Source organism: Stegostoma tigrinum, chromosome 31 (genome assembly GCF_030684315.1).
Source record: "Stegostoma tigrinum isolate sSteTig4 chromosome 31, sSteTig4.hap1, whole genome shotgun sequence".
NCBI classification, from domain to species: Eukaryota; Metazoa; Chordata; class Chondrichthyes; order Orectolobiformes; family Stegostomatidae; genus Stegostoma; species Stegostoma tigrinum.
The window spans coordinates 28315932-28329470 of record NC_081384.1 but is presented as its reverse complement, the minus strand read 5'-3'; the positions used below and the strand labels follow the sequence as shown (position 1 = coordinate 28329470).

At 38.8% G+C, this 13539-nt stretch overlaps 1 protein-coding gene across 2 annotated transcripts in view; it reads left to right on the top strand.

Moving 5' to 3' along the window:
- The window catches only part of LOC125466312 (uncharacterized), a 41665-nt gene that overhangs the window by 15544 nt on the left and 12582 nt on the right, over positions 1-13539 (top strand). For both annotated transcript variants that reach the window (XM_048560659.2, XM_048560660.2), the window contains 7 exons: positions 1681-1731; positions 2975-3044; positions 4751-4812; positions 6834-6876; positions 9061-9106; positions 9470-9604; positions 9927-10053. In XM_048560659.2, the coding sequence (XP_048416616.2) occupies positions 1681-1731; positions 2975-3044; positions 4751-4812; positions 6834-6876; positions 9061-9106; positions 9470-9604; positions 9927-10053 (534 nt within the window). The remainder of the gene's footprint in view (positions 1-1680; positions 1732-2974; positions 3045-4750; positions 4813-6833; positions 6877-9060; positions 9107-9469; positions 9605-9926; positions 10054-13539) is intronic.

The window sequence follows — 13539 nt, the reverse complement described above, 5'->3', positions numbered from 1 at the left end:
TATATTAAAGGAGGGTTTGTTTATTTTGCTACATTTGGTCATAGCAAGCTGAAGTTACAGCTGTTGAAAGTGAATATAATTGAAGCATCTGGGGTTCTCCCTGAAATAATGCTAAGATTGTGAAGCTGATTTATAATAGCATTTATTTCACAATCTTCCACTTTTTTCTCCCTGAACCCTGTTCTCTCAGCACAGTGAAGAGAACGTTGAATTCTGTGGGTGATGTACTTTTCGGTCATCTGTTTTCAGGCTGCTTTAACTGTATAATTCATTTCCATTTGAATTTGAACCTGATCCTGCTGATGTGCTTAAACTCTTCTTGAGCTCTCGCTCTCCTCACCAATCTCCTTCCCACCCACTCCAGTAAACACTAGCAAACTTTCTTTAGGCATTGTTTTTTAAATTTGAAAATGATCTGTGCTGCCACTTCAGGAATTCCTCTTGGAGTTAGGTATTGCAATGGCTGCCATGGGTGGGGAGGAGGAGGCTGGTTGGAAGGAGAAGGCTGCTGCGGGAGGGTTGGGAGTGTACCCAGAAGTACAGAGACTTTGAACATAGATAGCAAATTTTGAGTTGCTACATAAGCCATCAACAAGATGCAACCCAACAATTTACCAAGGTTGCTTCAACAGCAGTTTCCAAACTTATGACCTCCACCGCTGAGAAGGACAGACAGCAGATGAATGGGACCTTCACCACCTGCAAATTCCCTTCCAAATCTCTCGCCGTAATGCCTTGGAACTATATTGGTATTCCTTTACTATTACTGGATCAAAATCCTAGAATCCCTTCCGGACAGTACGCTGGGTGTCCCTAGACTCCAAGAACTATAGCACTTCAAGAAGGCATCTTGCCTCCCCTTCTGTAGAGCAGTTAGAGATGGGCAATAAGTATTGGGGTTAGCAGTGATGTGTAGATCCCGTGAGTGAACTAACAAAAAAAGCTGGTGGTTATTTTTGATCCCGGAGTAGGGAACGATTATGGCAGCTGGGGCCAGAACTTAATGGTTTTTTAAAATTATCCAACCCAGTCTGGTGGTGAATGACTAAACCAGTTCTTAACTGCAACCATTCATTCTGTGTTCCCTGGGCTTGAGAGACTGACGCAAAAGGAAATAGGCAGAGGAAAATGTAACTGGAAGGTGATGCGCATGTGATCAGAAATTCCCTTATCTGTGATTATGCCTATGGGAATGCTGAGCCGACAAGTTGGCATGATGAAGAGAGTGAATATGGGTTGTATAGTATGAATGGAAACTTAGGCTATGGAGGACAGAAGGACAGTTAAGTCAACAGAAAGAAAACATGATGAATTGAGGTTAATATCCCGAAATAACATGGCATCACTTCGTGCCATGCGTGAGCGGGAAAAGCAGCGAAGAAGTCTCGCTGAAACTCTTGTAGAATTTAGGTGAACAGTAGGGAACAAGGATTTCAAGTGAGAGGCAAAAGGAGAAGAAAACAAGGTGAGATGCTGAAACAAAGAGAAAGGAAGTAAGGTGTGATTTGTGTGGTGAGAACCATATTGCTACCAGTCAGGGTAAATGGTGAAAGGTCCAGGTGGGGAGTGAGGTTTCCTTTGGAAGGAATGTGTTTTTACTCTTCAACCAGATTCCAATCAAGGATATCATTTATTGGCCTGAAATATTGCTCTGATGTTTGAATCTAATCTGCTTTTCAGATGCAGATCAGCAGGGGAAAACGACTACTCGAAACAGTGATCAAGAATAATGTAAGAAACTATTTTACCAACATTCAATACATTGATAAAACTGGATAGTAGAATGTTTTCATTTAATCCGCAAAATCCAATGAGGCTTGAGTGATGAGTTCTGATATCCAGCATTGTAAACTGAAAGTCCCCAACTTCAATTGTTGGTCAGTTGAGTTTGCTGATTTTGGCTGCTATAGCAGGAAGGTGTGACGTTTGGGCTTTGGGGATACAGAAGACCAATGTCAGCCACGTACCTGTTATATTTACTATCTAGGAACTCCATATAAAGTTAATATGGCTGCAGCACTGCTGGGAAACTTCTACATAATGGGGCATCACCTAAATAGTGTTGATTCAGTGAATCTAATAGATGTAAAACACCTACTGTGTTCAGGCTTCTTTTTGTTCACGGTCTGGGTGGGTGTATCCTTGGATATGATTGGTACAGTATCTTGTGTAAAGTTCTTGTCGTCTCCTAGTATGTACTCAGGTGCACCCCTCTTTGGCTATATGTCTTATGATACAATTACATTTTTTTTCACTGCTACACACAACTGTCAAATTTACTTGACATGTCCATAAATTCCCCCGGACGACTTATCCATTAGTCTGGAGCTTTTGCTTTGTTTTCACAGTTTGTTTGTTTATTTCTTGTCTATTGTTTCGTAATCTTAAAATGCCAGGGGTAAATGCTATTTAAAGATACAACGGAGAAGTTAAACTACACAATTAATGGGAATCCTATCAAGGTTTTTTAAAAGATTGGTATGAAGTAAATGCAAGTTATTTTTTTAATCCAAGTGAGGAAAATAGAACTAAATTATGAAACTTAATGAAAAGTAAGTTAGAAATTAGTTATCTTTTTTTCCTAAGCTCAGTAAAATGTTTGTGATTTCTTGGTAGAGTGGTCAAACATTACAACTTTTTTAAAAAAATTAATTAGTGCAAATGTCAAAACTTTTGGGCATTCAAGGGGGAAAATCTAATGGGCTAGCCAGTCCTAACTGTTGTGAGTATTTAAGTGTGTAAAAAAAAAAAGTTATATTTTTACAATTGAGAATGTGTGCAAACATAAAATATTTTTGTCATTTGTAAATGATTAAGTTTGAAATTAACAGTTTGCTTATATACTAGTTAAGTTATTGAAGAAGATAAAGTTCCTTCTATCAAATCACAAATGATGATTTGTGTTAAAGTCACTTTTAAATGAAGAAGTGGAAGGACAACACTGCAAAATGCCTTGTAATTCTTTCTCTGACAGGAATGTGGTGGTAGTAACAGTATATTGGTCAATGCACGTTCCTGGGGAGTGAAAATCTTACATCTTGATGGTATCCTTTTTCTAGTTGGGTGTCCATGTGTGTGTTATCATAGCAATATTAAAGCTATCATTGAATACATCTGTAGTTTAATATTTGTGTTATTAGTAGGTTTTTTAACATTTGTTTGTGTGATGTGAGCATTGCTGACTGGCCAGCATTTATTACCCATCCCTAGTTGCCCTTGAGAAGGTGGGATTGAGCTGCCTTATTGAACTGCTGCAGTCCACCCGCTGAGGGTTCACCCACAATGCCATTAGAGAGGAAATTCCAGCATTTTGACCCAGAGACAGTGAAGGAATGGCAATATATTTCCAAGTGGCTTAGAAGGAAACTTGAAGGCGGTGATGTTCCCATATATCTGAACCATTTATAAATTTCAGGACAGTGCATGCTAATCTGTATTAGTTTAAAGCTGCCACTTTGCGGCAAAAGCAGTGTGTTTATTTATGTCCATTGAAGAATATAAAATCCCCCAGAGTGGAAAAAAACAGGCCATTCAGCCCAACAAGTCCACACCAATCCTCTGAAGAGCATCCCACCTCGACCCACGTCCCTAGCCTATCCCTATAACCTGGCATTTCCCATGGCTAACACACTTAGCTTACATATCCCTGAGCAGTATAGGTAATTTAGCATGACCAATCCACTTATCTTGCACATCTTTAGACTATAGGAGGTAACCAAACCACCAGGCAGAAACCCACATAGACACGGAGAGAATGTGCAAGCTCCACACAAGACAGTTGCCCAAGGCTGGAAGCAAACCGGGGGCCCCTGGCGTTGTGAGGCAGAAGTGCTAACCACTGAGCCAACATCCCGCCCCATGTCTCAACATGGAAGTTGATAAAAGCCTGACTTTTCAAAACAGACGCAGTGGTTACCACAACCTAGAATGTTAGCAAAATAGCCCATCATTGAAAAAATCTGCAATTTGTCAACACACAAAATGTTTTCTGCCTTTATTGAAATTCTAACATAATCTTTGTAAAACAGTCACTTATGGGATGAGTTTTCTTCCTTTACTTAATTTAAATGCAGCCTTATAGAGTATACATATGTTTTACAAGTTTCTCTTTTATTGTCAAATTTAGGATATTAGCACTTTCAGCAAACTCAGTACTTGCCCTTAAAAGGGTAGTGAGTTGTCTTTGAGCAGTTGTAGTCCATCTGATGGAAATTCTTCTACAATACAATTGAGCCGGGAATTCCAAGCTTTCTTTTTTAACTCAGCAACTATGAAGAAATGGAAGTGAGACTCTTGTTCGAGGCAAATTTGAGTGATAGTGTGCCATGCTATGGCCCTTCTAGGAGGGGAGAGATTGTAGATACTGTGATGCTTTTATCCAATTGTAAAGTTTTCATTAATAGCTGTTGTAGTTCAGTTTTTGTTTTAAAAACTTCACTGCCCTTTTATTCTAATTACTTACAATGATTGATAAATTTTCCAATAAACAGCATCCCAATTGTCAGTTAAGAATTCTGTATACCATTTAATTCATTTCCATCCATTTCATCATTTTTAACCAATACTTATATCCACTGTTAAATTCCGTCTCTATCAAATATCTCCTTTGTGAGCAATACTACAGAAGGCCCACAACCTGTAGGAAAAAAAAGTTGTGTAGTTTTTTCATAATTTATATGTACTCTGATTATCTATTTAAAAAAACCTTTATCTCTCAAAAAAAAGTCTATCAACCTTAACTATTGCAAAGATCTACTGGTATATTTTGAAAAAATAGGTGTTAAATTACTACATGGCAATAGAAAAACTGAGGTATGTTTTGCATGTGTGTGCACAAAAGAATCATACTCTTCCATTTACAATCTTTTTGTGTGTTCATTGGCTTCAATAAGGCAATCAACATTTTAATGAGATTTCTCTTAAATGCAAAATGCTGGCCTGGTAATTCTTCGTTTTAACTATCCACAATTTCCTATTATACTCTAAACTGTATTGCTGCTGTATTAATCAGTGTAACAGCTGCAATATTGGAACTGTTAGTAATTGGTTTTGCTGAGTTAATAGCCCAGATTTACTGTGTGAACGTCATACCTGCTTTTATGATTTGAGTAAAACTGAAATAATCCCTGACTTCTTAAACATGCCTAATCAAATTTGAAAATCTTTGAGCAGTAGACTTTAGTTTAGTGTTTCAGTCTTTGCTGATGGCATCTACACAGAACTCATTGTAATGCTGTGAACTTAGGCTAATTACTAGCTGTTCCTGCTTCGAAAGGCAGCTGTGAAAGATAAGGCTTGTATAATCAGTGACTAAGTTTTTTTTAATGGTGAAGTAAGTGAAACTGACCCAATTCTGTAGAATAATCACAATGTAATTAGTTTTTTTTTCTACGATTTTTTATTTGGTTTTTGTTTTTAAAAACCTGCTTTGACGTTGAGTGTCAGAAGGGATTATTGATATTGGTTGAAGAACCTCCCAAGCTCAGACTCTGGGTGGCGTTTTGAATAGCATCTGCACTGTTGACAAATGACAACACCTTCTGGTCAGCAGTCATTTTAACTCTTCTCCCCCCCCCCCCCCAACCATCTCCCTGCAAATCCCTTGATGACCTACCCACCCTGGGCCACCTCCAGTGCCACAGTGACACCATGTGCAAACAAGAGGAGCAACACCTCATATTCCACCTCAGGAGCCTACAGCCCGATGGCCTTAATGTAGAGTTCACCAGTTTTGAAAACTCCTCGTGCCATGTGTAAATCTCCCTCTCAACCCAGGCGCCTTGAGCTGACACAACCTGTCCATTATCTTCCCCGAATATCCGCGCTACCCCTCCCGCTGACCAATCCCCACAATCCTCGATCTGCATCCAACCGATCACCACCCCACCCATCCTCCCTCCTGCCTCCTTGATCCGACACAACCTGTTCATCTTCTGTCCCACCTAACCATCCCAACCATCCCACTGACCAGTCCCTACTTGCATCCACCTATCACCATCCCACCTAATTTTCCCCACCTCACCCCTCCTCCCTCCTTTGATTTCCCAGCTCCCTTCCCCGTCCCCATTTCTGAAGAAGTGTCCTGACTGAAACGTCAACTCTCCTGCTCCTCTGATGCCTGGCCTGCTGTGTTCCTCCAGCTCCACACCATATTGTCTCTGACTCAGGCATCTGCAGTCCTTGCTGTTTCCCTGCTGTTTATCCTGCTCGCAGATTCCCTATAGAGAGTGCCACAGTGAAACATGCTGGCTGACAAGACATTTTCACAAATAAGTTTGTTAAATGTCCCTGGGTAGTGATAGTCAAGGTGAATGGTAAAAGACCTTCTTCTGACACACAGTACACTCCAAACCTACAATATAAATATTAAAAACAAAATTAAGTCTTGTGGGTTGATAATTTCACACTTTTTATTTCTTTTGTCATCTGAACCTCTTGAGTGAATGTGATAACAATTACTTCATGCCATCTGTGGTCTTTAATCAGTCAAATATATACAATTTCAAAGATGCTTACATTTATAACTAACTTCTACCAAAAGACTAAAATTCATGGAAGAAAGAAGTATGCTCGTACAATTCTTAGTAAGAATTGTATCAATCCTATAGCCCAGAAGGCAAGTTACTAGTTAGACTGCGACACAAAATTATAAACTCTTCCGTGACAAATTTTGTATCATGAGTCACATTGATGTGTGTACTCGTACTTAACCTACAATGTATTGCTAGCTTTTGAGGCGGCAGAAAAATATACTTGACGTTGCAACTCTGTTTTAAATAAAATTTTCTAGAAGTGCCATTTTACAAATAAATTGATTTGTGGGTGTTTGGCAGGGAAATGGATGTTTGCCTAAACTCCTATGCAAGAATACAAAAGGTAAGTAATGACATAACTTGAGAATTTTGCATATAATTTTTGATGCCTAGTGACAAAAATAATTTCAACAATTTATTTGTGCAATGTTTAGTTACAATCATTTATAGAATATTGCCAATATTTACATGTAAAGGCAGTTCATTTTTATTAAACATACCGCTGTTGCTGCTTCCCTGCCCTCAAAATAATGGATGTCCTAAGTTGCTTAGCTGCATACAGGGGGCCTCCTGCTGTACATGTCAGACTAACATAGACCATTGATATTTTGCATTTCTATTTTAAACATGGTCATGTAAATTTACGTTAAACTCAGGCAGAATGTTACACTTAAAATGTTAAAATAATGATACTTTGATTTTAAATTGGTGGCAGGATAAATTTGGAATTGAACAACCCCATCTCATTTCCAGACATGTAAATTAAAATATATAAATTTTATTCGTTCAAGGGATGTAGTGCACTGTTGGCATTTAATTCCAACTAAACTGTTGCAGAGTATGTGTATAGGTGCACTGTTGGTGCTGTTAGGAAGGGAGTTCCAGAATTGTGACCTAGTAACAGTGAAGGAACTGCAAAATAGTTCCAAGTCAGGGCGATGTGGTTCTTGGAGGAGAATCTGCAGGTGCTATATTCCCATGCATCTGCAGACCTTGACCTTCTATGTAAGAGAGAGATTATGGGTTTTTAAGGTGCTGTTGAAGAAGCCTTGGTGAATTACTTTAATGCATATTTTTGATGGCACACATTGCAGCCCCTGTTGGTGCTGAAAAGAGTAAATGTTGATGGTAATGAATAGGGTGCCAGTCAAGAGAACTGCTTTGGCTATTAAGCCATCAATGAGTCCTCTCAATGTTGCTGCTTAATCTTGATTGTGTATTAGTGGGACAGCCCGCAATTTGAGATAACTGGCAGCAAGTCAAGGTGGGAGGCACCAACTGTATTGCATTAAGCATTGAAATTGTGATCCTGTTAGCATTCTGTGACCGCAACACGGCCAATTCCTTTGCTCGCTGTCTGCTTTTTTGATACTGGGGATAAGTGCTTCAGTATGAAACTGACTAATGTATTTTATCAAGCTCTCCACACTAAACAATCATCAAAGGTCAATGACCTAAAACATTAAATCTGTTTCTTATTCCACAGATGCTGCTTGACCTCAGTGTTACCAGGATTTTCTCTTTCCACATTTTTCATACGTGCAGTGTTTTGCTTTTAAACAATGAAAGTATCACATCTGAAGAAAAGAAGGACTTAATAATTATATAATGTTAAACATTTTACAATCAAAAGTACTTTGGCCAATTGTACTGTAAAAAACAGAGCCAACATTTGAGCTTTTGCAAAACTAATTGGATAATTATTCAGAGATGGTAGGAATTGCAGATGCTGGAGAATCTGAAATAACAAGGTGTAGGGCGGGATGAACACAGCAGGGCAAGCAGCATCATAGGAGCAGGAAAGCTGATGTTTCAGGCCTAGACCACCTTTAGAAATAATTATTCAATTATCTGCTTCAGGTGTTGACTGAGGGACTAAATGATAGCCGGAAATCCAGGAGAACTCCTACACTGTTCAAAAGAACACTAGGAACTCTTGTATCCACCCAAGGCCAGACAAGGCCATTGTTTACTGTCTCATCAGAAAGATGGCAGCTTCAACAGTAAAACACTCCCTTCGTATTACGCTGAAATGTCAACCTCAATTATGTATTCAAGTCAATGGAGTAATGCTACAACCTTCTCACTTGGGCAAGAGTACTACTCTTAATCCAAGTCTAACAGTTAACAACAGTCAGACTGCTCAGATTTGAAGAAAAATCATTCCACAGTAACAATAATACATTGTGTAGTACATGATATCCTCAAAAGAACACATCAACCAAATTACGTAACAATATTGTGGAAATGACAATCACAATTTTAAGAAGTGCATTTTAATATGACTGAGCTTCATCCACAATCCAATTTTGAAGTAGAGCCTGTGGAAAATTACAGTATTAGCAGTTTGAGATTTGAATGAGAGTGTTCAGCACACTGCATTTAGACTGAATGGTTAATCCTGCGAAGAAGCAATTTTGTTAGAACGACGTCATGTTTGTTAGTACCGGTTCTGTGTACAGCAGCTCCTGTACATCAGTTGATCTGGAGTTGCTATTAATTATATTTCATTTTGTGTTTGGAGCAGTGAAAAAACTAAAGCAACCTTTTCTTAAAATTGAAGACTCCAGTCGGTAAGTCAGCTGAGATCATCTCCATACAAAGATTGCATTATGTCATTTAAATTTTTTTTATAACTATAATCTTGAAAATAGAATATTTGGACATCTTTCAAAATCAGTCTCACGGACAATAGATATTTGTTAAAGCCTGATCAGAATATTCAGCATTAAGAATGAAAGATTGATTAAAGTAGAAATGAAGTTTCAGCATAGTTTGCTTCTTGAACTTGTGGCTTATTGTATGATTTGTACAAAGTAACTTATTGCATACTTTTGAAGCTTCCTAAGTTTTAAAAAAAAACTTGCTTAAATGAACTAATATCATGCAGTATCTATGGAACTATTTCTGAGTGTTGGCGAATTGTATGTATTTAGGCATTTTAGACCTCTCTACCAGCAATATGCAAGCTATCCAGAACTGAACTATGAATCTCACAGAGGATTCAGTGCATTTGATCCTTTGAAGAAACCTGGGAATGCACATCATGAGCAAGAAAAGAATAAACTTGGGTAAATATTTGTACACTGTAGTGAACCACCACTTAAGCCTTTACAATTCCTCATTCACAGTCTGTTACTACTGCCTCACTTTACCCTTTGAAAATGATCAGGAGAGGATGTACAATTTGCTGAGTTATGAAACATGTCTCTGAAAGATCTGATTTATTGGACTTATAGCCATGTCTGACAGCACATCATGTCTCAAAACACTTCACCCACTATAGGTATTTTGGAAGATGGGTTAGTAGCCTTGTGCTTTTTGATTTGGGTAAAACCATATTTTCATTTGTAATCTGAATTAGTGACCATTTTAATGGTTTCCATTTGGCAGCAACTGTAGAATGACCAACAGTGAGGGAGATGTGGAAACGCTCACAAAACCAGCAGCAATGCATACAGAGAAAAAACAGCAACGATTCTGTGAATGTTGTCGTGAGACATTCTATGACCTTGTTGGGGTAAGTATCTGATATACTTAAATGGTGTTTAACACAAGACCAGTCTTGATGTTCTGATTCTGCCACAATTTCAATTGTATTCCATTTGTTGGGCATTGTGAGAACAGTTGATTTCGCAGCATAATCTCTCTGCAAAATCTGAACCTTCCTGCGTTCCTATTGGATATTAACTAATTTTCTTTTAAATGGTTCGTTGGAATTTTGCTTTCATGTTAGGTCTGTTAAACAGCCAGCTGACTCTTCAAACAAGGACCTTGAAACTGATTAGCACAAATCTCATTTCTCTTATTATTTATTAATTCTCCTTCCCTATATGCCTCCATTTGTTGCACTGTGGTCACGCAAGCACACTCTTAAAACAAAAAACAATCTTTGAACAAATCTTGTTTGTTCCATGACTGGCACATTATTGATTACTGCTTATCTGTCCAGCTTCGAGGAGACATCAATAAAAGCCTGTCATAGGATTAAAATACCTTTTCCACAATTTGATGTCTAACTGACTTTAATATCTTCATATGCTTGAATCGTAGATTCTCTATAACTCCCTCCTTTATGACCTCAAGTCAGCATGGTAAATGATCTGCTTAACTATCTATTGTCATAATTGTATGACTGCCTTGATCTCCTTCCATGTCCAAATCTGATTAGTAGTTCAAAATAATCCTGGCGCTAGGAAAAAGTGAACTGCATCACCAATAGTGTTGTCCTACCCACATCTTAAACATTAGATGCTTGTTAACTTTTATTGAAACAAAAAATAAAATCGGCACAGTTCATGGGATGTAGGCTGTTCCTGTTAAAAGTTTGTTCATGGGATGTAGGCATGGTTGGACCAGTGTTTATTTCCAATCTCCAATTTCCCAGAGGACTGTTAAGAGTCAACCATATTGCTATAGATCTGAAGCCAGATCATATGAGAAGGACACGTTTCCTTCCCTAACGGCCATTAGTGAATGAGATGGGTTTTTACAATGCAGGACTGACCTCAGTCTCTCTGAGGCAGGAAGGCTCTGAAGGTGTTGGGAACCCAGCAGGAACAGCAATTTATTTGAGTGACAATTGATCACAGCAATGAGAGGAGCTCCAAATTATCATGCAGGACAACTGAGCTCACTCTACAGAATACCCGCATAACACTATTTTATACTTTCTTACATAGTAACAATTTGTAGAATTACATAATTACAATGTAGTTGATTATATTGAGTCTAGAAATCAATTATCTGAGCAGTAACTACATCAAGTCTGTAAATCATTTGTCTAGCCAGTCAGTGACATCAGGCCTGTAAATAAATTACATCAAATTCATAAATCAATTAACTAGGCACATTTACTTTATAAAATTGTGGTGTATTATATATCTACCAGTCGAATTCAAACACACTGCGCCAGTTTGCTTATGTGGTCACTTGCTTAGCTTGTAACCTTTGTCCTCGAATATCCAGTAGTCAGCTAAGGTTCTGCCCCGCTTACTCATATTGGTTAGTAATTAACAAGGCTTCTGTGGTCCAGGTGGCGTGTCTTTAGTGATGGAGGGTCAATTGCCTTAAAATATGCTATTCTATGGTTTTTGTGAGACACACACTCTGTCATAAGCCTCTTTAATTTTGTGCTAAACGTCCTCTTTACCAATCCACCCACAAGCATTCTGTATTATTGCTGTCGCGATCTCATTCATTCACAACTTTACTAACCACTCACTAGCGTACAATGTTACTATAACCGCATTTCTTCCATCCCATTACTGCCTTTTCGCGGTTTTAACCCTTCCCAGCCTCAAGCTGCTAGCAGTGTCCAGACCTAAATCTACATCAGAAGCTATCAGAAGATTTTGTAGACCTCAATGTGTTAATTATGTAATCTATTCAGAACAATACCATCCCAGCCACTCTGTCATCCGAAACTATGAAAAGTGATGATATTAATCAGCCCAGGGCAACCATCTCCTAGGACTTGAATAGCTTGTGGGACATGGAATAAGTTTTCTCCATTAGCATGTAACTATTAGGAACATATTGAATAGGGCTTCTGTTCCCTTCTAAAAGAAGAAGTTACGTCAAAATAACACTTCTGCAAAATTGAATGTATTTAATGAGTAAACCAGCAATAGTGAAATCTCAGGACCCAGCCATGGCAATCAGTTTACTACCCTTTCTGCTGTTACTGAGAGCATATATGATTCCTAACACAGTCAAATCATGTAGGCTTGATATTCTGTATAAAAACCAAAAGAACTGCGGATGCTGTAAACCAGGAACAAAAACAAAGTTGCTGGAAAAGCTCAGTAGGTCTGGCATCATCTGTGAAGGAAAAAAAACGCAGTTAACGTTTCGGGTCCAGTGATCCTTCCTGAGAACTGAAGGGTCATCAGGCCCAGAACATCAACTGTTTTTTCCTTCACAGATGCTGTCAAAGAACAAAGAAAATTACAGCCCTTCGGGCCTCCAAGCCTGCGCCGATCCAGATCCTGTATCTAAACATGTTGCCTATTTTCTAAGGATCTGTATCCCTCTGTTCCCTGCCCATTCACGAATCTGTCTAGGTACATCTTAAAAGACTCTATCGTGCCTGCCTCTACCACCTCCGCTGGCAAGGCGTTCCAGACACCCACAACGCTCTGCGTAAAGAACTTACCACGCATATCTCCCTCAAACTTTACCCCTCTCACCTTGAAATCGTGACCCCTACTATGTGAGTCCCACACTCTCTTGGGTGGAGGGGGGGGGGGGAAGCTTCTGCTGTCCACCCTATCTATACCTCTCATGATTTTGTAGACCTCAGTCAGGTATTCCCTCAACCTGCTGAGGTTTTCCAGCAACTTCTGTTTTTGTACGCTTGATTTTTTGTTTTGTTATTCTCCTACTTTTTAAGAAACAAAAGGATCCACACCCCTCATTCCCCTGTTTTCATGACAATTGGCAATAGCTACATGGTTGCATTAGCCATTTTTTAAATTCTAGATTTCATTAAATTTATATTTCACCATCTGCCATGTGGGATTCAGATAATTGTTCCTAGAATGTCGGCCTGATATTCTGGACTACTAATCCAGTGACACTTCCATTAAATCAAACTTCCTTAATTCAGACTTCCCCACTCATCTCTGTGGCTATGTCTCCACCCACAACAGACTCAGTCTTTGCTTTACCTCACACATTACACTTATTCATGAAACAAACTACCTGCTTCCTTGATTCTCTGCTGTCACAGTTCCTGATCCATCTCCCACCTTTGCTCCATATAGCTTTTGCTACAACAGCAGCCCTTCTGCCTTCAAAATTGTACTTATAACCAATGTCTATTTGGGTTTAACATAATCTCCATACTTTTCTACTCATTGTCACTATTTATGAAGCCCAAGATCCCGTATGCTTTGCCATCTGCTCTCTCAATAAATAGACTTTACAAATTTCAGAAATTAAACACGAGTCCTGAGGCTTTCTGCCCTTTTTCACTTTTTAGAACTCTGCAATTTAGATACAG